Source organism: Carassius auratus, chromosome 3, assembly GCF_003368295.1.
Source record: "Carassius auratus strain Wakin chromosome 3, ASM336829v1, whole genome shotgun sequence".
NCBI classification, from domain to species: Eukaryota; Metazoa; Chordata; class Actinopteri; order Cypriniformes; family Cyprinidae; genus Carassius; species Carassius auratus.
The window spans coordinates 9,904,113-9,931,711 of NC_039245.1; the positions used below are offsets into that span (position 1 = coordinate 9,904,113).

The window sequence follows — 27,599 nt, forward strand, 5'->3', positions numbered from 1 at the left end:
ATAACAGTTTTTGTAATTAAATAAATCTGAAAGGTCGTCTAAAAGTTATCCCAAATTTTGGCGAACATGGAATGCCTTTAAAACAGTTATTAAACTTCTATAAACTTCTAATATTAAACTTTTTTTTTTCAAAAGCTTGTGTTAAGCTAATTTTAATGGTGAAAACACTTCATAACCGAAATAAGCAGGCCTGGCCAGTCATGGACTCATCATGGTCCAGGATCCCATTGTCCTCTAGTCGCTAAACTGTGAATCTGGATCTTAAAACAAATAATATTGTGGCATTATAAGCCACAAAATTTACAAACTTACATGTATGGCATTTAATGCACATTTTATCAATTGAATAACTTTACATATTAGACTATCCCACATTAGTCAAAACCTGCTGTCCCACTTCTGAAACATCCTTTTCTAAAGTGGGACGATAAAGAAGAATATTCTTAACACATTTTAACATTTTTTGTGCAAAATTTGATGCGTAATTTCCTCACAAATATAATTTGATAATTTAGAACATTGTTTTATTTATAACGGATTTATATCCTTAACAGTTAATTTAGTCTAAATCCTATGTCAATGTCATTTCAGTGAACTTTACAAGAGGTACTTCCTGTTTGTTGATTTTCTTAGCCACATTTCTGACAAAATTTCCAGAAAGTAGAGTGATTTCAAATCTTGACACCCCTGCTTGAATTCAACACCAATCACATTCACTTTCACGTTCACTAATGTTGTAAAAGAAGAGACATTACATTACCACATTAGGTAATTATATGGAAAAGGGTGTCCGAAAGGGGCTATAGACTCATTTTCATTGTCAAAAATTTAATATGACAATACCATGACGAAGGTCTATGGACTAAAGGTATTTCAATCAACACTCAAGGGGGTCTGAAAAATTTTTTAGATCCTCATTTGTCCAAAGCTTGAGCTTCAGCATTTGTGCATTAGGACACTGCCATCTAGGGAACATTTCTTCAATAACCAACAATACCAAATCATCATCAGTGTTGTTCATAGAGCAATTCATCTAAAACAACAGAAAAGAAAAGAAAAACTACAACACATACCCAGTGAATCTGCTTTAAAACAGAATTCAGTTTAATGGTCATCACAGCTGAGCATGGATTGAATGAAAAAAAAAAAAAAAAAGAGATTACATTTTTAGAATAAATGTTATTTTTAACCAGATCATTGAAGTAAATATCTGACACTGAACAGCTGCACAGATGGACTGTAAACATTGTGAACTTTGTGGCATGCAGAACATTTACAAATAACACTGGTGGCCAAAATACTTGTTTGATCTGTATAATATATATATATATATTTATTAGTTCATAAAAATAGCAACTTTCTTTTTTTCCTGCAAATTAGTTGGTTTGACATTTAAGACGACTTATAAAGACATGCATGAAGCTACTGCATACTGTTATGCGCAGTGGATAATTGCACTGGGTTAATTATGGATCTCACTTTTGACAAGATACTACTCAAAATAACATTGAAAAAGCACAGCCTAGCTATCAGGACAGATAAGTCTGACATTTACATTCTTTAAGTGCTCTTTCACAAGTTCAGTGTGCGGTCACCACCACTAAAAATAAATGACACTGAGAAGTTTACATCAACCAGGCATTTTAGTTTCTTATCTAATTTCCCTTTTGTATGCACACTGACATGACAAGCAGGTCTTCGTGTTTTAGATATACTGTACATGAGATGCTTACTACAGAAAAATGGAATGTGTTCGAATTTTTTCACAGTTTTAAAATGACGTTGCACAATCAATACTAGGAATTTAGGTTATTCACAGGTTACAATTACAGTTTACAGAAGAAAACTCTCACTCTTACACAAGATCACAAACACTAGAGAGAAGAAGATTGTAACGCAAACACTCACATTTGGAGGAGTGCATGTAGACATTTACACATACATAAAAACTTATTTTACTTCCATAGTGCACAGGTTTAGTGAGATCTGGAATCTGTCATTACATGGTCATGTGTTCTGGAAGTACATAAGAAATATCATCCCAAGGATGGCGGTACAAACCCTGCTTCAAGCGCTTCTGGTCCAGATAATGACCTGCATAAAAAGAGAGATAAGGTTGTTTAAATAACATTATTTCATAACAGACACGTCAGAGATAGATCTCTCTCACACGCGCGCACACACACACACACACACACACGCGCACGCACACACACACACACACACACACACACACACACCTATGAACCCCATGCTGCGTCCCAACACAAAGATTCCATTCAGTGCTCCAATCTCCACAAACTCATCGGCCTCATCACTGTAAAAGAGAAAAATAAAGTGTGTGAGAGATCATTGTTATTTTTACTACCATTTATGTGAACACTCTACTTTGCCAGTGTTTTTAACTTTAGTTAAGATTGAAAATAATTTTCGTTAACTGAAAATAAGCTGAAATAAAGTAAAATATAAATATTAGAAAGAAAAAAAAACCTTAGAAATGATCTCTTGGCAGCTAAATGAAATAATTTTAAGTTGAGGTACTATATTTCTAAAACTGAAATTAAACTAAAAGTTAAAAAAAATATATATATATAAATCCCACTAAAAAGTGCATAACAGAATAAAAAATGTAATTAAAAGAATAATATAAAATATAAAAATGAATGCCAAGCCTATAAAAGACTATGATATATAACGATGAAAAATTATACATTTAATTAAAATAAGTAAGTAGAAATAATACACTTTTTTTTCTCACCGAGTAAAGCCACCACAGTTTCTCAGAAGATCCACAAATGCCACTCCAATGAAACCATCAACATTCAGGATAAGGTTTGGTTTCTGATAAAGAGAGAGATTTTATGAGATTAAATTAGGATGATCTAAATGTTTTCATTGACATTTATTCATAGCTGATGCTTTGAGCATACATGTATGTTTCTCTGGATGTTCAATGCTTTTCTTATTTTCCTTTTAAAGCTGCAGTCACATTTACTGTTGCATGGTGAAACTTTCATTGAGGAAATGAAATCATTTCAACAGGAATCAATGTGGTCAGCAATTTTAATGAGAGGGAGAAAGATTTTACAGTGCATTTCTCACTGGGTTCAGTTACAATATTACTTCCGTGGACAACGCTAATACCAGCCGTAAATCCAAGACACATGCAAGTGTTTGTACCTTTGAGGTGGTGATCTTCTCCACCTCCAGAGCGTAGTCCAGCAGCTGAGCGGCAGGGAAGTGCTGCTTCACAAAGTCTTTGAGGATCTGGACCCGCATGTCAGGATTATTGATCTGATAAAAATAAATAAATAAATCATTCAGTAAAGCCAGTAAAACAAAACTGTGAGAAACGGTGTGAAATTACAATATTACACATTTTTGAACACTTTGGATTTTCGTGTGTTGGTGTACTCACCGATTTCACCCGGTGTCCGATGCCCATAATGAGTTTGCCATCTTTCTTCATTTTATTGACAAACTCCATAGGCAGCATGCCACTGTCGAACGCCTTGCTGAACTGCTTCGCAGCTGCGTCCAGGGCACCTCCGAAACGGTCCCCCTAAACACAAACAGAGCCAGTGATGAAACAAGACGCACTTCTGATGCCAAGCAGACCGTAAGTGAGAAAGGGTTTCATTTCGTACAATGGTGAGGAGTCCTGAGGTCAGGCTGGAGATCAGGTCTTTTCCAGCCCGCGCACACACTATGGTGTTATGAGCTCCAGAGACAGCAGGACCGTGATCCGCCGTCACCATCAGACACATCTCGATGAACTGACAGGCATAGCGCGGCAGCCTGCAGCAATACACAGATTAGCTGAAAGTCCCAATCTCATTCTTAATAACAACATAATTTATGAGATTTTATAATAAAAATACTACTAGAATATTACTACTAAACAGACAGTGACACATACCTCCTCTGGAACCAGAGCAGGCCGAGGGTGCCGCCCAGCCCCATCTCAGACTTAAAGACCTCAGTAATGGGCATGCCTGCATAAATGAGCTCCTGTCCTCTCTCATCACAGATACTCGTCATGAAGGACGCCGGTTTACGGATCAGTCCCAGCTCCTACAAAGAGAGAACAGAAGAGATGCTGCTTAACCACCAGACAAGACTCTTCTACAAAACGCATGTTGTTCATACTCACTCGAGCCCAAGAGTAATCCATCGGCACCGTGGGAGGAGGAAGCTCTTTAGCAGGCACAATCACACCCTGGGCTACTAGATTATCATACACAGATCTATAGGACACACAAACATGTGGTTAATGAAGGCTAGGTTAAGAAGTTCAATTTGGAAGTCCACAAAGACGACATACTTGATGACGTCTCCCAGCTCGTCGAAGCTCTTGGGCACAAAGGCTCCTGCTTCTTCCAGAGCTTTGTTCTTAGCAAGTGCAGTCTCAGACGCCTGGTTAGCACAAGCTCCGGCGTGGCCAAACTGGACCTGAACACAAAAGCAGGATTCAATCAGTTTATTCAGCCATTAAGATTTGAAGCAGGTTAAACTCACAGTTGCTTAAACAGGTCTTTTGGACACATTGTACCTCAGATGAGAACAGGGTGGCGCAGGTTCCTATGCACCAGCAGACCACAGGTTTGGTGATCCTGCCCTCTTTAATGCCCTTGCAAATCTTGTACTCGTCATTTCCTCCAATCTATAAGCAAAGAGAAGACCTCTGAATGTATTGTGAATTTTATAGATTTCTATATAATTAATTTATAGTGACCGTGAACTTATTTTTAAAGAGGAGGAAGAAAGGGCTGTAAGTAGCTGGACAAATGTCTTTCTCTAACCTCTCCGAGCACAACAATCATTTTGACTCCGGGTGTGTCCTGATACCTCAACACGTGATCCATAAAGACAGAGCCTGGATACCTGCAGGAAACACATGCCCCACAGGTTTAACCTCACACGCAAACCGTTACACTGATCCAATGAATCAAACCATTTACAGTATTGAGCACACACCTGTCTCCTCCGATGGCAACTCCTTCATAAACTCCGTCTGTAGTGCGTGAGATGATGTTATTGAGCTCGTTGGACATCCCACCAGAGCGGGAGACATAGGCCACACTGCCCGGCCTGTACAGCTTAGACGCCAGGATGTTATCCAGCATCCCACCCGTATTACCGATCTTAAAACAGCCTGGTTTAATACCGCCAACCTACAACACACACACACACACACTTGCATTTGTGGTTTACAAGGACTTTCCATAGGTGTAATGGTTTTAATAACGTACAAACTGTATTTGCTAGCGCCCTACAACAACCTACACATAAACCTACCCGTTACAGAAAACTACTGGCAATTTTTTTATTTCATAAAACACCGTTTTGTTTGTTTTTTAAGTATTTTATTTTACAGGGACACAGGAAGTGTCCTCATAAATCATGCTTACATTGTAGTACCCATGTCATTATTCACGTGTGTCCTTATTAACCATATATATCAGAACACACACACACACACACTTAATAATAATATAACATACAACATTAATATTATATCAACTTACATCATTACAATGTATTAAAAAAATCTTATATATAAAGTACAATAATAATAAACATCATTTTACTTGCATTAAATAATCAATAAAAAATATTGTATTTTTCCTAAAATATATATAGTTAATAAATGAGTTTTTAATAAATTAGTAATTAATTAATAGTCAAGTTATAACATATAAAAGTGATTATTATTATTATTATTATTGCTATTAAAAATAATGATTTCCAATTCTAATGTCATTATACATAAAATCTATTTTTTGTTTTGTTTTATATAACTGGTATAAATAGTAATAATTAACAACAATTGTATGTGCACTGTAGAATTAAACATTTTTTTATTCTCCAATGTATATAACAATATAACATTCAGTTATTTAAATGAAAAATTTAAATTATAGTTATAATATAGAACTAATTTATTATTATTGTTTTATTATCAATATTTATTTATTAATATATTTATGTAATATAATAAAATGTTTACTTACTTTAATAATAACAACAATTACCACTACAACTACTACAGTACTACTACCGTAAATATTAATAATAAAATAAAAATGTATATATGTAATGTAAAATTAATAAACTCTTTCTTCGAATACATTTTATTATCATTGTTAATGTCAACGTTTATTATTAAACTTACAAACATCAACATTTTTTGGCCTGTAGAGGGCACACACACCTACAATTATTCCAATCAATTTGTCCCAGAGTATACACACAGCTACACACAGAAAGGCAGTTTGGAGTCATACCGTTGCAGGACCAATGATAGTGACTCCCTTCTCCTCTGCCATTTTGATGATCTTGCGAGTCAAAGCCTCTGGAATCCCCTCAGCTATGATCGCTATAGTGCGGATCTATATACAACAAACCACACAGAACAGTCAGATGACACTGGTTTGTAAACAAACATTTAAGCAATAGTAGATGAACATATAGTTTGATCTGATGCTGATCTCAGACCTGTGGGTACTGCATGGTCTCAATGGTGCTGTCGTAGGCAGAGCGCAGGGAGGCAAAACTGATCAGCACATCTACTTCTGGATGTTTCTTCATCGCATCAGCCATGTTCTTATAGACCGGCAGCAGGATCTCCTTATGACCCCAATAAAACTTCTGCTTATGGTCTCCACTGCTTAAAATAGAAATAATGTGTTTTAAGATCAAATATGCATACAGTATGTGTGATATAAGGACATTCAATCTGGGACTCCTAAACATCACTCTATAATGAAAACTGTCTCCTATTATGGTTTTAAATGGAAGCATATGACTCACGTGAAGGGGTAAACCATGGCTGCTACTGACGGCTCTTGACGCGAGCACACATAATCGAAGTCCAGCATGCCCTGCACTGCACGCGTCTGCATCCCCCACACTATAGACTTGGTGTGGTCACTGAACAGAGTGGTGCTTTTGGCTACCGAGATAAATACAGGAGGACAATGAGAAACAACAGTTGGCCCTTGAGCAAGACACTGAACCCCCAACTGCTCCTCCCTCTAAGTCATGGTACTGCCAGCCTGAGACTCGAACCCACAACCTTAGGATTAGGAGTCAAACTCTCTAACCACTAGGCCACGGCTTCCCATTAGAAGTGAGACTCAGAGACTCACAGTCCTCTTATATTTTATGTATATGTATTTGCATTGCTTTGATCCTACCCTTCTCTCATGCCTTTATTGTTTGCTTATGTACAATGCCAGAAATCCCAACAAACATTCAGTTACTGTGAATACTGTCTGCTTGTGGGAGTGTGATCCCATTTGCACAAACCTGGAGGAAGTCCAGCACGGGTCTTTTGAGCTGATGAGTTTTCTGCTCCAGTTTTGACCTCAGAGAAAGAGGCAGACCTGGACGAGGCAGGAGTCTGGGAGCAGGAGAGAGAGCAGTAGAAAGAAATTGTCAAACTATATCAGTGACACTCATAGTTCAGTACAAGCAGCACTCGTGATCTCTAAAAGCAGTGGAAAAAGACTCAACAATAGGAAACATTACTAAAAGCCCTTGATCATCTAATGGCATGCTTCAAGCTATGAGAGGTTTTTAATGCAAGCACACATAAAGAAAGACACACACACACACACACACACACACACACACGGACATGAGATCAAGTCACACAATCACTCACTGTGGTACCACTGCTAGTGTTGAGAAGGAAGTTAGCAGTGTGGGCGGCAACACGAGGCTGTGTGGCGATTGGCCGATGACCTAGTGCCATTCCAACTATAGCAGTCATGTGGGTTTCAGTCCCAAATACATGAATGGGGATACCAGTGGTCTTTCCTGCACACACAAACACACATGAGATCAAGTCTTAAAGATTTGACTTTATGTACACATGCACAAACTCACCAACTTCTCCCATCACTCTTAAACCTTCCTGGTAGTTCGGGCCGCCACGACGGACAAATATAGTGACCTCATGCTCTTTCAGAGGGACCTGGTAATCTCTGATAGCCCTGACGATACCCTGATACACAAAGCAGCCAAACAAACACATGATGTTACAATATTCATATGTGCGCTGATGAAGATAGATGACACAAATGCACATGCACAGCATGATGGACTCTATGATCAAACCTTGAATGTTGCAGCTACATTGGTGAAGTTGGCAATGCTGCCTCCAATGATCAGGACTTTACCTACACAAGAAACAATGATACATTAGATACCGGACATACAATATTTATATACTGTAAAGGTGGGATTCTCAAGTTCGGGGCACGTCTGCCTACTTTAAGTTCTCAAATCAAACTTCTAAAGAAAGTTGAACTTTAAGATCTTAGTTGACGTACCATTTGGGTGTTTCTCACGGGTCATGAGGGAGAGGATGGTCTTGGCGTAGTCGTATGTTTGTTGCTCACTCGGAGCACCCGAATACTCTCCGTAATTGGCCAGTTCATCAACTCCGCCCAGATCACAGATTGTGTCACTAAAAGTGAGGAGAAATGCAATACGTTGAACTGTTGGCTTTCATGTCAAGAACATTTATGACAGAAATCACAACATTAGGAAACACAGGAAACAGAACAAGTCAGTATTAACCAGTAAATGAAACATCCGTTTAATTTGTTTGTTAGTTTATCAGCATTAAAGAGAAATACATTTGGTGTCTTGATCTTCTGCTCTACTCTCATAGGACAGCACATACACATCCTAATTAATCTCACAACGCTTTCTCTCGCTCCATCTCCTCTCTCCATCCAGAGAAGGACAGGTGCAGCAGTGAAAGATAAACCTCTAGATAACCGTTATCATGTCATTTAGCTCTCAGAGTCTGGCTCATACAGGTATCGGCTTCATCTCTCATTCTATGTTCAGCTCATTACACCAGCATCTTCCTTCAAACGGCCTCTTACTGCAAGTTTCATAATCCAAGCTACGGTTAAGGATTTCCCTCATTAGGATTTCATTTAGAAATGAAAATTCAGTCATTGACTCATCCTCATGCCATTACAAATCTGTAACAGTTAACACTAAGAGTTAACATTCATTCATCATGTACGAACTAGATAACTCCTGAGCGACAGGTACCTGTAGACGACAGAAGCTCCGCCCCCTGCCACCATCGTCCAGATCCGTCCGCGAGGGTTCAGGAGAGTCAGCTTGAGGCTGGCGCCGCTCTTAGCATCTAGATCCGCTATGTATGCCTCCTACAGGAATGTCATGAAAAGTTTCACATGGTAAATTAAAAACAAATTACAAAAAGTGTATCTACTAGTAAAATGCTATAAGAGAAGCAGATGATAAAAAGCAGCAGAAACTCATTCGTTTCTGGTGTGAAGACACGGTAAACAGAAATGGCTTGTGGACTGTGTGTTGGTCAAATATTTAATGAAGCCAACACTCTTCTCTGCCTAACCCATATGGATCAACAACCAATTACAGTGACACATCTGACAGATATGTAAAAGAGTATACCAAAAGTTATTTATTAATACACCAACACCAATTTTATTCCAGCTAAACCGGTCTTTTGTAACAGCTTTTGTATCTGTGTGTGTGTGTGTGTGTGTGTGTGTGTGTGTGAAATCAAATAAACCTGCCCTCTGTCAGATAAACATTGCCTCAACACATACTGCAAAAAATGACAATTCACCCTCTCTTTCTCCAAGACTGATCACTGTGATAGTGTTGGTGTGTGGTGAATGAATGATTTATGAAAGACTGCCTCTAATGAATTATTAAATCATATTCTTTAGAAGAAGTGAAAGTAAGCAAACGCAGCAGAATCAGATAAGTACAAGCAGTTTCCTTCCCGTTCCTAGTTGGGCTTACAGATAAACTCGTACAAATTAATACTTGAATGGCAACGGTCACTGAAAATGAACTGCATTAATCAACAAAATACACGTCTACATGTTACCTCAGGATAGGCCTCTCTGCCGAAGGGAGGGGGAAACTCCACATCACCCCACTTGGCTTTACACAAGTAATCGGCTGTGGCATCGATTTTAGCAGCCATGTCCAGCACATACACTCCATCCTTAGTGACCACTGACAGAGAAAGACAGCGTTTGTTAATCCCAGTTTTATTTTTTATTTTTACAGACTGATGTGACTGATTTTGATTATTATTGGCATGTGTGTGATTTTATTGTTTAAAAAAAAAGTGAAATGCTATGAGAAACTCATGTAGACAGAGTGTATTTCCTAACAGACTTTTCACTTTCACTGCTTGTTCAAATATGCAAAAATGTTAAAACCTTGGCTTATTATAGACAAAAACATGAAGAGGAACATCAAAGGAAGTTTGAAACTCCGTTCACAACACAGGAACAGATGCCATAGGGCCCTCAGTGGTTATTAATTAGTGCCCTATGAAACATTCCCAGTCACCATCAAACAGCATCCATGTTAATTAATTAACCTTAATTTGATCAAATTAAATCTTTCCTCAAAAAATTCTATGATGTTTTTTTCACACCAAGTTGGATCGGAGTTTAGTCTTCAGTAATGAAGGAAAGTAAGCAAATCAATAGTGTGAATATAAGATTTGTTCTTAGTCATCCAAATGTAACGAGCTAGTAGAACTTTTACTGTCTTTCTTTGGTCTCCATAGAGTGAATCAACAGTGCCCAGACTTTGGGAAGAACTGAATCAGAAGTACAGCTGGGTGCACAATAAACATCATCCAGAAGAGACTGTCAGCTGAGGTGGGATGGGTGGCTTTTGTGTCTTACCAAGAGGGTTGATCTCCAAGTATGTAAAGTACAAGTCTTCATACATGTTAAACAACCCCACCAGGAAACTAGTCAACATCCTGCAGAAATAAAAAAAAATTCCCTTAACAGAATAGTTACATAAAATATTTTGAATGTGCTAAAATGGACACAAAAGTAGTTTAGTTTCACCTCATCTTTGAAGTCACACAAAGTAAATATGTGGATTTGTCCTTGACAATTTAATTACTGGAAAGTCAAAGCAAAACAGACTTGTTAGATACTCTAAAATGAAGTTTAGATTTATCTATCCACTGGCACTTGTTAGAATTTTTTTTTAGATATACTAGTGTTTAAAGGATAGTGGTTTAATACAGTTATATATTAAATATAATAAAAAATATAATATACAAAACGGTAATATATTACTAAATGTATTAAATAAAAGGTTATATTTTAATTTGTAACAATTTATTGCTGTGATGCAAAACTGAATTTTCAGCATAATCACTCCAGTGTTCAGTGTTCCTTCAGAAACATTATAGCATGCTGATTTGCCACAAGTGCGAATTAAATATTGAAGCCATAAACCAAAATGATCAAAACGTGCATGGACCAACTGTCTTGTCCATGTTCTCTCACTTGAATCCTCTCGAATCTTTAGTCTCTTGACCTTCTGCAAGCCCCGCCTTGTTCACGCAGTGATTGACATGGCGCGAGGGGGCGGAGACGTGATCAGCTCGGAATGCATTTTCAATGTGCACATTTTGCTACATTCATTGCGGGACATTGAATGAAAATGCAATCGTAAGTGTCTTGACTGTGAGTGTTAATGCAATTAAGAAAAAGAGCATTTGAATGATAATTTTGCCACAGTTTTTGCTTGAACGTGTTATACATATCTAATCATTTCTGTAATACATTTTCATTTTAATTTTGCAACTTATAAAGCATTAAAATTTGCATTTATTTTACATATTAAAACTAGTGTGTGAAATGGCAAATTAAAATAATGTAATTGCATTTTCATTTTGCGCCAAACGTTGCACAAATGTATTGGAAAATGTAAATGTAAATACAGAAATGCATTGTCATTTTACATATTGCATTGTCATTTTGCATATTACATTCCAAATTGAATATTGCTACCGGTATGCTTCCATAAAAACCACTGTATGGAACCTCATCCATGCAAAACAAAAGTATTCATAAAAAAAATTAAAAAAAATCTGTAAGCAGTACTTCCAAAAAAAATATGAAATAAAAATACGGATTAAGAACATACTTTTTGCAATGCTGACTGCACTGACGCTTCTGTAATATTGTTTACAAAATAAACTGGAAACAGACAGACTATGAAGAGTAATGACACTGGATTCACTGATGTGAGCCGGAACAGCTGGTGTTTGAGGTAGTGAGGGAAAACAGAGCAAGATGTGAAGGAGGAGAAAGTGAGAGTCACCTACGTCATAAAAAATATTAATAATCATGGTCCATAGTCCAGAGAACACAAATTATACCAGATAAATGACAGGGAGACTGAATCACTGGAGGAACAAGAGGAATTTGGAACTTGTGGGATGACAGTAAATAAGTTTAGTAAAAAAAAAAATGACAAAAAGGAGATATGAGGGTGGAAAAAACTGTTTACGCCACAGTATTTGAGAAGGAGTTGCATTGTTGTATTTCAAGCTGTAATTTTCCTAAAAACATTGTGTGTGTGTGTGTTTGACTGATGAGAGAGAGAGAGAGAGAGAGAGAGGGAGGGAGGAAGAAAAAAAAAAGAAAAAAGATGGATGAATACCCGTCCCGTCTCCCCGTCAATCTCAATGTCAGCCAAGACGGCGCGGCCAGCCAGAACGAGATGTCAGTGTATGTGTGCCGTCAAAAAGATGGACAGTTTATAGACGTGAGGGGTGTGAGGAGAGGGGGAAGGGGAAAGATTTCATTTGTGTAATGGATCAGTGACCTCAACTAGTGCCAGCAGAGCTGAGAGCACCGCGCTTGCTTGCCCTCCGCTCCGCTCCATCAGTCTCTCTTTTTTTGATCACTGTTATTGATATAGCATGACCAAGAACTGCCTGAAGCATCTTACGTACAGGGGTGGAGAAGTGACCCCCAAGGGGGATTTGAGGCAATTAAATTACGGTTATATTTCCCCTAAATTGGTTTTATATGGCAAAGGAGGGTGAATCAGCATAAAAAGGATGTTTCTATACAGAATTTAAATCTTGATTTTCATGCACAACTGACAGAAAATAAATAAAATAATAATTGTGGACTTGCATAACAATAAAGTACAAACAAAAATGATAAATAATCTTTACATAAAAACTATAGACAAATAGAATTATAGTCTATAAATTTCAATCCCAATACAATTTGGAGAGAAAATCTATGCATTTCTGCTGGATGGATTTAAATCCTTATAGAAAATGTAATACTTCTTTATTTGATGTGATTGTCTGACTCACTCCTTCTTATCTGCAGGAGCGTGTGTGAGGAGCTGACTCTTGACCGTGTCCGCACTGATCTTCTCATCCACTCCCAGCAGGAGTTTGAGGGCTTTAGAGTCCACGTCTCCTACATCCACACCCCCCTCGTGATGGAAGAGCATGTAATCTCCTTCTCGTGTGGCGTAGATACACACATAAAACTCCTCCTCCTGAGGGAAAGTCACAGTTCAACAATGTTACACTCAAGCCATGTCTCGGATAGTAATCCATTAACATACAATAATAAAAATAGCAGCAAAATAGTTAATAATAATACTATTAATAATAATAGCTGCAGAATTATAGTATTATTAACAACAATTCTGCATCTTACACATTTTTTATATAAAATATATATATTTTAAGTCATTTATTTGAATTATCCAATAATAATACAAATAATAATAATTCAAATAAATCAATGACAAGAGTAAGATAAATGTTAGATACATGATTATTTAATTGTGGCTTATAATAATAATTTTGCAGCTTTTATTATTATTATTATTATTATTATTATTATTATTATTATTAGACAATCAAATTAGCAATTTCACTCATATACACAGTTATGGTGATGATGATGATGATGATGATGTTTATTGTTATTATTATTCTGGGCTCACCTGCTTGTGGGCTACGAAGGGTTCAATCAGGAAGTTTTTGAGGATGCCTTTAGCCTTCCCCACCTGAGAGACAGAGAGATGGTCATTTTAAAAGCTTGTATGTAAGACTTTCCATAAAGGGTTAAATGTCAGAAATTTGACCATTAGACCATTAGTCTAAAAGCTTCATGAAAAACACACAATGAGAAGAGAATTATGTAAGAGGCAGAAGAAAAGGAGGCCAGAGATGGGAAGGAGGAGGTAGAGAGAGGAGAGCAAGTGTTCATACAGTCTGAAGTGACTGGACCTCAGTGTTCAGGGACTCGGAGAAAAACGAAAGATTTGACAAGCAGAGCCACAGGCCAAACACACACACACATACACATACACGCACACCAATCTCATTTGTGCTGCAGTCAAAACAGTGGGCCAAAAGGGCAGTTGATATAAATCAGCTAGAAAGAAAGAGGAAGGCGAGGTGACATTTCAGAGAGAGAGAGAGAGAAATTAATAAAGAGATGACAAGGTGGAAAAACAATGAAATGCTCCCTTGAAAGCGGGAGAGTCCACAGGAGCTATGACAAGTCTAGCAAAGACAGAGAGAGACCTTGCAGAAATAACTAACAAAAAATGTGTGCACTGTGCAGCATAAGACAGCAAAACACATAAGAAGAAAACAATGTCTGTCTTTCTCTCAGCAATATGTTTTCGGCCCTTAGGCTGAATACAGGACATGACACATAATATGCTGAGTTACTGAAACTGCACTCATGCAGAACAGAAAATGCACACACAGCAAATGCAATTTACACTTTAATATGCCAATGAAACTAAAGAAAGGTTAAGAGGTGGTTTGGGTCTCGGTCCTCACCGTTGTCTCCTTCATATGGCGGCTCTGGAGCCATTTCTTCACACCCTCCAGATCCAGGTTCACACCCACCAGACCCAGCTTTCCTCTGCGCTTGATCAGCTGATCCGGCTTAACAACCAACCGCTGGACAGAAGCATGATAATCAATCACATATCAATTATTATTCATGAGGTTAAGCATTGTATCCACCTTATGTCACCAGAATCATTACGGATAAGTGCATTACGTTTCCGCTCTCTGGTGTTTCTAGTCAACTTAATGTATTTCCCAAACTGATAATATAATGTTAAATCTATGAAAATAGCTTAATAAAGTACATGGCGGCTTTGTTTCATACACTATAAAATATAGAGTGTCTCAATGACCGTCTCTCTGCAGTCAAAGTAACATTCTGCAGTAACCCGTCATAGTTTAATGAACGGGATGATGAAGTGACACGAGGCAAGCTGCATTGAATACACGTGCACACATAACCTAGATACAGCGCCCGATCGGGGCAATGTTCACAAGATTTTGTCCTCAAAATGATAAGAGCAAACATTACTTTATTATTTTCTACATGGTATTTTAAATTAAGCACTGCAAGCCATGCTGGTTTTCTCTCGTCAGGATTTGACGTAGAATGCAAAACATAAACTGCTGACACGGACCGATTAACTGGTGTGCAAAAAGTATATTCACACAGTTAAAATGAACCGGAATCCTCTTGCAGGTTTAATTAAAGCCCATCGTGTGTTAAATAAAACTGGACTTCCTTTTTGAAACCCAAACAGAAGGCAGGAGGGTGTTCAAAAGAAATTTCATGATTTCTTAATTAAGCCGGTCTCTATATAACGGTCTCAGTCACTAACTAAAGATAGGGAGGGGACGGAGAGACATGAGTCATATCTAATATCATCATACCCTCTGGCTCCTCCATAAAGGTGATTAAGAGTGCTTTTTCAGCAGAAACGGTCCCTTACTGTCACTTGAGAAACTCTGCTACACTCACTTTAGCTCCCTTAATTGATGTGCTAGTCAAGCAGCATACTAATGACCACCATCCTCTCCACCCAACATCCTCAATGCGTCACTTTACGATTTCTTTTACTTATCCTTCATGCGGAGTATTCAGCAGAATTTCCTTTTATAAATCTAATTGGTTTTAACTGCTGGTAACAGCATTCAATGGATGATTTGAGAATCATTTAGAAAAAAAATTCTGTTAATAATTACAAATCATTTTAAACCCATGCATACACATACAGTACATAGTGTTAATGTAATGAAAAAAAAAATGAAAAAAAGTACTTTTCTTACCGATTTTAGAAACTACAATATAAATATTTAATAAAATGTAACAAAAATATAATTTAATTCATAATATAATTTACATAAATGTAATATATAATTAATTTAATTAACATAACTGAATGAATAACTGAATGAAAAATGATTTTTTTTTTTTTTATTAATTACATGATATGCTGATAAAATTCACATTACTAACCTGCATAAAGACAAAATCAAATAAATAAAATCAAGACATAAAATTATTGTGGCAAACAAGCAAATCAATGACTAGAGATCAAAACCAAGTGTTACCAATTACTAGCCAAGAGTACAAAATGATCCAGTTTGTAAATGTGTCGGAGTTGAACACGGAGAACAGGCTCTCTAATTCCACCTGCTACTTTTTTTTAATTATTGGCCTGTGTATAAATGCCTCATGGGCACAAGTCATCTTTGATCATTGGCATCACTTGGCATTTGCAGTTTTACAGATGTTTTGACCCCAGATCCATTTTTCCCGACAGCTGTCTTACCTCCGTCAGAAGCCAGGGGTGATCCTGAACCAGTCGCTTCCAGTCGGTTTCTGCCGTCACGTTAGCATAGCGAAAGCGGTTCTGTACAGCGGCTGAAGTGCAAATGTGTTTGTAAAGAAATTCCTTCCCGGTCTGCTCAGAGATGGCTTTAGCTGACATGATGCTAGATAACTAAAGCACTGCAGAGAAAAACACACGGTAACTCAAAACCATCCGTCACTTGAGATCAATAAATGAACAGCACTTTTTAAAAATGCTATGCATATTACTATGCATATTAATAATCAGAAATTGAGTTTGATATATTTACATCAGGAAATGAACAAAATATATTCATGGAGCATGATCTTTTAATATCAAAATGATTTTTGGCATAAAAGAAAAATCGATAATTTTGACCCATACAATGTTTTTTGGCTATAGCTACAAATATCCGACTTAAGACTGGTTTTGTGGTCCAGGGTCACATACATATTCACATATACATATACATATACGTTACACACACACACACACACACACACACACACACACACACACACACACAGAATACTTTCTGCTAGATTTGCGACACACTTTGTTACCTATAGTTCAAAAGGACACACATAGGATAGATTTACAAGCCACTGACATTTGCACAAGAAAAAAAAAAGAAGTATAAAAAGGTATACATTTGTACATGTGTATTTAATATACAACATTAACTGGGAAACAGACCAAGAAGTTAAAAGCTACACATTTTAACAAAATGCTGCTGATAAAGACACATGTATTTTCCTAACACTATTATCACATTTCTTTTTGTTTATCTGCTGATCTCTCTGTCTCTACCGGTCCCTGAATCAGGAAAGGCAGCTAAAAATGGGCTTGATGCTCACCTTAATTCGATTAGCCCTGGACTTCGTGCTGTGCATGAGAGCAACATTTAACTACAGTCTCATTGGCACGTGATAGAAAGACACTCAGCCACAAATCATGAACAGCACAAAAACCCCATCCAGACATACAGTACTGCCTGAGGTACAGACACGGTCTGTATAACCAATTAAACTAAACCTAGAAACTAAACTAAAGTAAAGCTAGATGTTATTTTTATTCTCTCCATCAACAATGTAAACTCTCATACACGAGTGCATTTGTGACTGGCAGGCTGAGGTCTCGTTCAGATGACATCACGCCGCCTGTCTGAACCCTGTCAGGACGTCCAGGAGAACGAGAGTGCCGGGCTGTCAGTGGGGTCAACATAACCCGTCTTTGTTTCAAAAAGACAAGATAAACCAGTTGGGAGAGACTGACAAAACCCAACTCAATCTCAAATCAAGTATTTAATACCATGGTGTGCATCGGCTGAAACAACAATTCAAAAATGAATACACTACCATTCAAAAGATAGTTTTTTTCATTGGTGAAAGAAATTACTACTTTTATTTAGCAAGAACACATTAAATGAATAATGATTTCTATTTCAAATAAATAGGGATGCACGATATTGGATTTTGGCCGATATTCGATATGCCGATATTTTCTAAATAATTTTGGCCGATGCCGATACCGATATCGATATATATACAAATATATACTGATATATTTACAAATATATACTGATATATTTAAACTTTAATTTTACTGAAGAGAAATCCATGTATCTCTTCTGTACTGATTCTACCATAAATTTATTATTTTGCAAATGTAGACAGACATTCACATCTGAAAAACAGGTCAATTATTTCACTTGGAGAATATCGGTTTGGCTCATCGGCAGAAATATTCATATCGGCCGATACCGATAATGGTCATTTTAAGCTTTTATCGGCCGATACCGATGTTGTGCCGATATTATCGTGCATCCCTACAAATAAATGTTGTTCCTTTGAACTTCCTATACATCAAAGAATCATTAAAAAAAGCATCATGGTTTCCACAAAAATATTAAGCTGCACAACAATATTCAACATTGATGATAATAAAAAAAATTTCTTAAAGCAACTCCGCATATGAGAATGATTTCTGACCATGGGTTCTTTCAAAAACATTTTTGAAAAATCCCACTGACTCCAAACTTTAGAACAGTAGTGTAAAAAACTGACTTTATAAAAATATATTTACATATCAGCAACATTACAATAAAAAAGATTTAAATTCTTGCAATCTTATATTTGCTTGAAAACACTAAAAATGTTTCCAGGTTTCTGTTTTATCTATATAAAAAAAATAAACATTAAATGTTTAAATCATAGCCTAGCCTACTACTAACATACAAAAAAAAAGAAACTTTATTTATGGATAAGCTTGTCTGCAAGCACAAATTTTACGAAGTAATGATAATGTCATTTTATCTTCTTTATGCATCTTGAGAATAGTCTCACTTTTTTCACCACTCCCCTTTCTGCAATGAGAATTAATGTAGCGAGGAGAACATAATGTTCAGTTACTGTAGAAGACAGTCCAGTCCTTGACCCAGCAATTTACTAAAGAAGAGAGAGGACGGCTCCACCCCCAACACCATCCCTGCACATCACCCACCCAAATCACTAGAGTACTGTAAATGTACGTACAGACTGAAAAGAAAGAGCATTCAAATATTTCTGTAGTCAGCATTGTTCTGATAAAAAGCCAATAATAATAATAATAATAACCCAAAACTACAACATCGTACCACACCCAGTCCCTCACTCACACATTGCTGTATCAATGTACATCTAGATTTGACATCAAGCATCACTGCAAACTTCGGTCAAAGTGGACACGCAGAGTCCAGTGATGTAAAACAAGTCAAGCACAATACAATAGCACGGAAACCAAGAAAACATGTGAAATCAACCACAGACTACATGCAAAAATTTTTTATCATGGTGCAGATTTTAAAAGAAGATAATCAAAAGGAGCACAGAGGTTTTTTAATTCACACCCTAAAATGGGTCTTTAAAATGAATTTATACACTGTAAAAAATAAATTTTCAAAGCGAAAAAAAAAAAAGATTATTGGAGTATGCCTTGCAAGAAACTACTATTTCAGCCTTTCGACTTCAAAATATCATGTATAATTCAATGTGTTACTTGCCAATTCTTTGTAATTATTTGTGAAGTTGAAATCAAAAGTGGGCGGAGCGGGCTATCACCATCTTGGCAGCACGTCACCGCGCATCACTCTGGGGTGATCAAAAATGGGCAAAAAGGCGGGAGCTGGTTGCTGAAACCATACCCACCTACCATGACGGCGGTGACAGTAGCAGCAATCCACCTGTCACTCTAGTGACCACGCCCTTAATTATGCAGAACTTTAAGGCTTAATATAATTTAAAATGATTAGTTGTAAAAAAAATTCAACCCCCACACAGTTGTCATGAAGGGTAAAAATAGCTATACAGACCAAACTCATTTTTTTGTACCAGGCTGTAAACATGTTTTTTTTCTGCTGTAAAGTTGAGCATTTTAACATGGGGAGTCCATGGGATTGACTTCCTTTTGCAGCCAGCCTCAAGCGGCCAGTCGATGAATTACAGTTTTAGTCACTTCCTTATTGGCCTTACAAGAGAGAGCAGGTGGTTGCTGCTCGCTTCTTACTCAACTTCTAAGTAAAAACTGCTTCTCACTAAAGGTTTTCAATGTACCAGCGTTTTCTGTTATTTGAGGTCTACATTCACATCTCTTATGAAATATCACACTGTGACCACTGCATGCAAAAAAATTAAAATACCATACAGAGATATTGCTTCACCACTAAAACTGCAGTAACTATCTATTAGAAAATATAAATCAAACCAAGAAGTTACAGTAGGATTCTAACAGCTTACACTGACTGGCAAACACACCATATTTACTTATTACGGTTTTGGGCTAGTAACAATAACTGCAGCAACTACTGACAGAGCTAAAGTTTATCATGATACATTTTTGTAAGATGGATGAGCAAGAGAAAAGATTCAGTAGATAGTCTCAGCTACAGCGACTGTGTCATTTACTTTCCTATATTACCGCTGTAGAGTGTTTTAGTAGTATTGATCCTACTGCATGCAGAATGACCAGTGACCTGAAATGACCCGGTAATTGCATCAGATGGTAATGGCGTACTTACTTTTCTGCAGGTGCTGGCCAGTTGCATGCACACACGCTCATACTGTACTGCACAGCTGGTTAAGAGCTTGTGCATCACAGTAGTAGTGATGCAGCGGGTTTATAACTGCATTTCTCTCACTCACAAAACAGCAGCAGTATCATTCATCACACTGGAAGGATGCGGGGAGGATTTCTCAGTCACAGATACTGATCTTATTACACTCCACACTAACCCAGCCCATATTATCTGATTCAAACACGTGTATAAGACCTATTACATTTGAATAACATTAAAGACAAAATTGCAGTGTTTAAGACAGAAATAAGATTTTATAACAACTATCTTCACTGATTTCCATTTATCTAAAGCAGGGGTCTCAAGTACCTTAGCTCTTGGCCTGGTTGGAGGTAGCTCGCCAAGACATTCGACATATATGCTTTGAGGTTGTCTAAATTATTCTGTTTCATATTTTAATTATTTCAATTATAGAAATGTGTCGATATTCTGTAATGCGATATATCACGGTAATTAATATGCAAGATATTGTTATCATGGGCACCTCTAAATACCTTGAATAATTATACACTACAAATTATTCAGAATGCATTTTAAGAATACCATTCCCATCAGCTGGTCAAAATGCACAACACTGCTGTATGCTGCTTGAAAGATGCATGTTCGCTCTGATGTAAACAAGCATGCATGAGAAGCACATGAGGGAACATGTGAGAGACGTGCTGAATGAAAGCACGTTCACTCTCTGACTGCAGATGGTGCCAAACTGCAGAAACCTGCAAAACAGCCTTTACTCTGGAAACCCCAGAAATAAAGCAGCTGCGCTACTTTCTAAAACGTATTTAAATAGCCATTCAAATTTGTGGATTTGCAATGGTGTTCAGCCAAATACTTTAAATATTTAGACTTAATAGGCTTATTTTAAAAGGATTCTTTTCAAACTTTTTTTTTTCCATTTTAATCTGGACCACAACATGCCCAAGAGTTTTGATTCTTTATTGTTAATCCATAATTTACATTAGGGCTTCATTAGTTAACATTAGTTAATTCATTAGTTAACAAACTGCCAATGAAAAATTATTCTGAACATTCATTAATCTTGCATTTAAAGTTGCAACTGTGTTATTTAATGAGATAACATAAACTAAGACTTTTATATGTATTTCTTTTTAACAAAGATTAATAACTTCTGTAACAAATGTAGCTATTGCTCATCGTGAATGTTAATGGTTAACTAATGAGGTCTTATTGAAAAGTGATAGCTATTGGTCTTTCTAGTTCTTTTGCACATTAATCTATGGAAAACTTAACTTTATATATTTTTCTGTATTGCTTTATTGTATTTAAATGTTAAGTTATTTTTTGTTAGAAAAAGCTTATTTAGCCTGTTATACTGAATTATGACCACTTTTTGAAATAACATTTCAATACCGTGATGATACCGTATACCGTGATACAGGGCCGTCGCCAGAACAAACCAAATGGGGGGGCATTTAATTTTCATGGGGGGCACACTTTTTTTAATGATCTGAGACGGACCATAACATAAACCCATATTAGGCTATAACTAAAATAGACCACAATAGTCTTGTTTTGTTCAATTATTCAAATAAAATACGTTACCGTTTGATCTCAACGTCTCTGTTTATTGTCTCTTAACATTTCCAAAACCGCCAAAAATGTATTCTGAGATCGCATGCAACGCGCAGCTCAGCTGCGCAAAGGAATTGCGTATAAACAATACAATACTGTATGCTTAACTAAATGAATTGCATGATTTATATACAGTGGTGTCAAAAGTATTGGCATTCATTACTCAAGTAGAAGTATAGATACTAGGGTTTAAAAAGACTTTTGTAGAAGTTGAAGTATCAACTCAAGCTTTTTACTCAAGTAAAAGTGTAAAAGTACTGGTTTAAAAAACTACTTAAAGTATAAAAGTAAAAGTAATGTAAGAAAAAATGCCATTAAGAACAAAAGCTTGGGCCGTGCCAGAGGGGCCTATTGTGCACTACCCCACCTCTCAAAAAAAAAATTTCTAAAGGCCATAATGACTATAATGTTATATTAAAATGTTCATGTTGAAAAATTTGTGATGCACTAGGGCTAGGCTACCTTTTTTCAGCCGCATATATGCCCACTGAAAATGAACGCATTTTAGTACAATGCAAATACATTAAAGAGCTAGAGATATGATGACTAGTTGCCAATAACTATTGTTATGGTGCAAAAAGTCAAACTTCAGAGGCATGTCATCAATAAGCTTTAATGGAATGTACATCCAAGCTTAGCTGCAGGAATCTGCGAGGGCAATGGACAAGAAAATTGGTGCAGGCTTAGTAACAATTACCCTTGTATGGTTGTCTATATACAATAAATATTATAGTGCTGTCAAAATTAATGATTAATCCACATTGTTAATCAAAAACTAAAAATAACTCATAATCCTGATACCTTCTTAATCGATAGATTCCTATATTCGGTACATATGTCCGCTATGTCCAGTGTTCGGGGTTACAAAGTTGGTAAAGCCTAGTTATCACAAAATTGTCAATCGCGTCGTCATTCGCAAACGATAATTTATTAAAATGTCTGGCTACCGAACTAGCTACAGCTTAATTTGTGGAGGATGAAGAGAAAGCCCCCATTTGGTAAATGAGCCAGTGAGAAATAATAACTTTTAAGTAGGGTCCAGTGCCTTTTTTGATACTTTTAAAACGGTACCGGCGCCTAAACAGTGCCTTAAACGATACTTAAAAAAAAATAACCTAAAAAAACTATGGATAACATTAGAGAATATTATAAATATTTAAAATAAATCCATAGCTTTCACCTTGGATGCTCTCATTTCCCAAGTTGTGCTTCCCTTAATAAGGCTAATAAATGTATTTCACAATCTGGGTCATTATTTAATACAAACGCACACATAATGTGTATCTCTGTCACTCACTCTGATATTTAGTTAAGATGAGTGCTGTCTGTCACTGTCTTTAATCAGTCCTGTGAATTACTGTATGGTCATTCTTTATAAAGTAGCAACAATGTCGTTTTTAAAATACAGTACTGTGCAAAAGTTTTATGGAAAAGAAAATATAGTATTTTCACCCCAAAAAGAGTGTTTTAAGTCAGTTATTTATATATTTTGCTGTAGTGTGTCCTTAGGAAAAATCAGTTTGCCATTAATTTTAATAATAATCTAGTGCGATTTTGAATGCACAAGCAGTTTGACGACGGCAAAATGGATGTTTGGAAATATAAACTGATATTTTATACTGACACACCATCATGACGAACATCATTCTTTTAAGTGAAAATACTAACGTGCCTAAGACTTTTGCACAGTAGTGTATTAAGTATATTTAAATAAGAGTAATTAAAGTATGCGTTCGATGTGTTAAGGGCTAGATTTTCGCTGGAGGAAACGGCTGTGATGAGCGCGCGGTGACAAGCGAAAACTTTATACTAGATGAGAAACCGACTGCTCCCTCGAGCCCTTTTGTAAACTGTATTTATGACAAAGAACTGCACGGATACAGATATTCTAACAATCTATCGAGAAACACACACCTTGTGTCCTCTGTCTCTGTTTGAGCTCGCATTGAATCACTGTTTCACGGCTGATCACTGAGCTCGGATTGCAGAGCGCGCTGAAAGACAGAGAGGAGACCGCGGTCTGACGCCGGTTTCATATGAAATTTAAGGGGACTGACTCTGAGGCGATCGGAAGCCAGTTCCACCCTACTTTTAAGAAATATAATTTTTGATAAACGAACCCAAAACCGGCTATGTCCTTGCTGGAGTGTGATGTGATTTGTGTCATGTGCAGGTGCGATGGATGGATCGCCTACAGACCAATAGGGTGGGTGTCGGAATGGTATATGTTTATACTTCTCATCCAACCACAATCAAATTCACTCCATCCGGATGGCGCGATTTATCTGGATATTTTTTTTTCTCAATTATGACAAGCCAGAATGAAAACAAGCCGAAATAAAATAGCAGTAACGAAGTTATTTTTAAAATGTAAAGAGTAGAAAGTACAGATACTTGCGTGAAAATGTAAGGAGTAGAAGTAAAAAGTCGGCTGAAAAATAATTACTCAAGTAAAGTATAGATACCCCAAATTTCTACTTAAGTACAGTAACGAAGTATTTGTACTTCGTTACTTGACACCTCTGTTTATATATACATATACATACACACAAACTGCATATTGTAATTTGAATTAATAAAACTACTAACACAAAAATAACATATTGAAAGGTCTGCTTCTGGAGACTTGCCATTGGCTGTTGTATTTGAATAATTAATGAGGTAGGTCTTTGCAAGGTTTGGGTGCTGTTTTGGGATGTTTTAACAGTCATTTATGAATATAATTATATTTAAAATTATGTTCTGTGTAATAATGCGTTGAATAATGAATCGTCTGAATCATTTCTGAAGGTAATGTGTTATGCATTTCTATTGTTACCGTTGTAGTGATTACTGTTCCTGTGAGCCAAGTTCTGCTGAAACAACGTTATTAGTGCAATCATAACCTAAATCAATAACATTCAATATTGAACGTCTAACTTCGCGCTCACACCGGTGGCGTGCAGAAAAATTGGGCTGCAGAAAAATTGGAGAGCGCTCAGACGATCTGACGTAGACCGAATGCTTCTTTTGTATTAAAACTGGCCGCAAAGCCAATAGACTTGTTGATCTTATGCAGACTAACCACAAGGAGGTTAATGTTAAATGTTAATCTCATTAAATGTTGTTGTGGACGAAATATTAAGATCCTTTACTTTAAATGAACGATCTCAGACACCTTGATCCACGTATCACTTTTAATTATTTTTTATGCAAACAGGGACACATCATAGATTATTGCAAACGCGAAACGGCAATAATCAACCTGTCCTCTATTTTGCTTGGGAACTAATGTGATCGGAGCTGCGTCCTCTGGAATCCTCTCAAGCGGTTGACTTCTACGTTCCGATTGGTTGCTGCCCAACCGCGTCATAGCTCATTACCATAAAGTTGCCTTGATTTCAACTCTGCTCGACGCTCTCAAAGGCCAAGTCGCGCCGCTCCTCTGACACTCTCGACGCTGGCGGTGTGAATGCACAGTAATGCAAGTTTGGTTAATTGTTCTGTGCGTTACGTAGGGGGGCACAAAAAGTCATTTGGGGGGGCACTGCCCCCCGATGCCCCCCCTTGACGACGGGCCTGCCGTGATAAAAGCATGAGCAATTAATCGCAACAGGAAAAAATTGTGGTAAATCTCATGCAGAGTAGGTTTTGTGTGAAAACATGACTGAAGGCAGACTGCTGAGAGAAATTATATGAAGGAATGTATGATTGAATGAACTGTATGAATGCATAAGGCAGAACCGACTGTCTTCAGGAAAGCTTTGATGGCATTTACTTTTCATCTTCCCTCTGTGCAATGTGCAATAAAGCAAGTGCAGCGCTGCTTTGTTAACAGATGCTACCAGGGAAATGACTCTATTTCTGCTGTTGCATTAGCGCCACCTGGAGCCAGTTGCATAAACTTAGTCACCATGTTGAGATGGTGTCTTAAGAAGTAGTTTGACCAACTAATAGTTAGCCAAGGGGTAAGAAGTCTTACTTTTTGGATTAAAGTTAGACCAAGTCACCAAGCTATGGTTTTATGTAAGCATTTAAAAAATAGTAATGACCAGTCTAAAGTATGTAATGACCAAAAAAAAAAAAAAAAAAACTTGAGATGACTCATTTTAAGACTAGGTTAAGCCTTTTATGCTACCAGCCCTCTGCTCTCTGACAATAAATATACATTTTTCTTCAGCTTATCTGCCTATTTTGTCCAAACTAATGCAAAAACTGGACCAAATCTTTGTAGTAAATATTAACCGGATGATGGAAAATAGGTCACCTTGTTATCTGAAGTGTTGAGATTTTTAATGAACATTAGCTTATTTAGAACTGTTTATGATGGAGATAAAATACAATTTATCATTCTGACTCATCCTTTTCGTTAAATATTTTAAATGTGAGTTAACGAGAGGATTACTTGCTAGTTATTAATATATTAGATATTCATTACTAGCAAGTAATTCACTCGTTAACTAATCACGAAATACAAATTCCAATTCTTTAGCTAATAGTCATTCATTATACCAATATGAAACAGATACTAGTGTTTAAAGCACGATTAGTCACAATTGCAACATGCACTGGTGACTAACTGAACAGGTATCAGTCTCTGATGGAATTAGTATCAGTGTGCAAGTTCCATATCTAATTTATAACAACTGAAACCAAAACTTATTCTAGTCACTATTACATACTAATAATTAAAAGAAAATTAGACAAAAAATTAAATACTACTAAATTAAGCCATTCATGACTCGTCTCAATAATTAAAGGAAATTAGCAGAATTTAATTCATTTTTCTTGACGCTTCTTTTGCGTTTTGTTTTGTTTTTGAAGAACATAAAACGCATCTTTGACTTCCGCCTACGTGAAAGGTGTTAACGAAGCCGTTAATTCATTTAAACCACAGGCACAGAGCAGATGAACCTGTCCCCGTACGGGTCTGTGATGTAGGACTGGTTTATTTTCATAACCAAAATAACATGCATGTAGACAAGTCACGCTGATCTATCGTGTTTTGGCCAGAAAAAGCTGTGTCACTGTACGTTTTATATTTTCTGTTTTGTTATATTATTTTTTTCGCTGAATGTAACGTTACTTGCAAATAAGAGACATCTTTCAGCATCCTCTGTTTGTATTACTAGTACTCTGAGGTTTTAAAACACTTACCGGTGTATGCACTTCTAACGCTTGTGGCAGGTTTTCTCCTTTCAGGGAGCTCCTGGTGTACGGAGTCTGTCTGGGAGTGTTGACAGACGGGATATGGTTGCAGGAGACACTTTTTCTTCAAGACAGCGTGACTATTCGCTCCCTCCCTCACTGTGCTTTCAGCTTTTCCTGTTTTCTCTACGCCGACATCTGACGATGGCCTTGGCTGATTTCTTCGGTCTCTGATTGGCTCTCGCCATCCGCTGTGATTCGAGGC

At 36.9% G+C, this 27,599-nt stretch overlaps 1 protein-coding gene across 2 annotated transcripts; it reads right to left on the bottom strand.

Moving 5' to 3' along the window:
* Window positions 1–1,078: 1,078 nt before the first annotated feature.
* On the bottom strand, window positions 1,079–27,521 carry aclya (ATP citrate lyase a). 2 transcript variants are annotated; one of them, XM_026208572.1, is made up of 28 exons: window positions 27,344–27,521; window positions 16,483–16,661; window positions 14,678–14,800; window positions 13,828–13,890; window positions 13,181–13,371; window positions 10,728–10,807; window positions 9,911–10,041; window positions 9,079–9,197; window positions 8,340–8,476; window positions 8,125–8,186; window positions 7,894–8,011; window positions 7,670–7,824; window positions 7,312–7,405; window positions 6,814–6,955; window positions 6,499–6,670; window positions 6,288–6,392; window positions 4,978–5,174; window positions 4,803–4,884; window positions 4,553–4,663; window positions 4,325–4,452; window positions 4,154–4,247; window positions 3,920–4,074; window positions 3,648–3,798; window positions 3,419–3,562; window positions 3,181–3,294; window positions 2,759–2,841; window positions 2,241–2,317; window positions 1,079–2,094 (listed from the first exon to the last, which is right to left on the bottom strand). In XM_026208572.1, exons 2-28 carry the CDS (start codon window positions 16,639–16,641, stop codon window positions 2,000–2,002), a joined length of 3,282 nt encoding a protein of 1,093 aa, XP_026064357.1. In that variant the 5' UTR covers window positions 16,642–16,661; window positions 27,344–27,521; the 3' UTR covers window positions 1,079–1,999. The 2 variants fall into 2 exon arrangements, with proteins under 2 accessions (XP_026064357.1, XP_026064363.1); XM_026208578.1 differs by having other exon boundaries at window positions 1,080–2,094; window positions 6,499–6,667.
* Window positions 27,522–27,599: the final 78 nt, after the last annotated feature.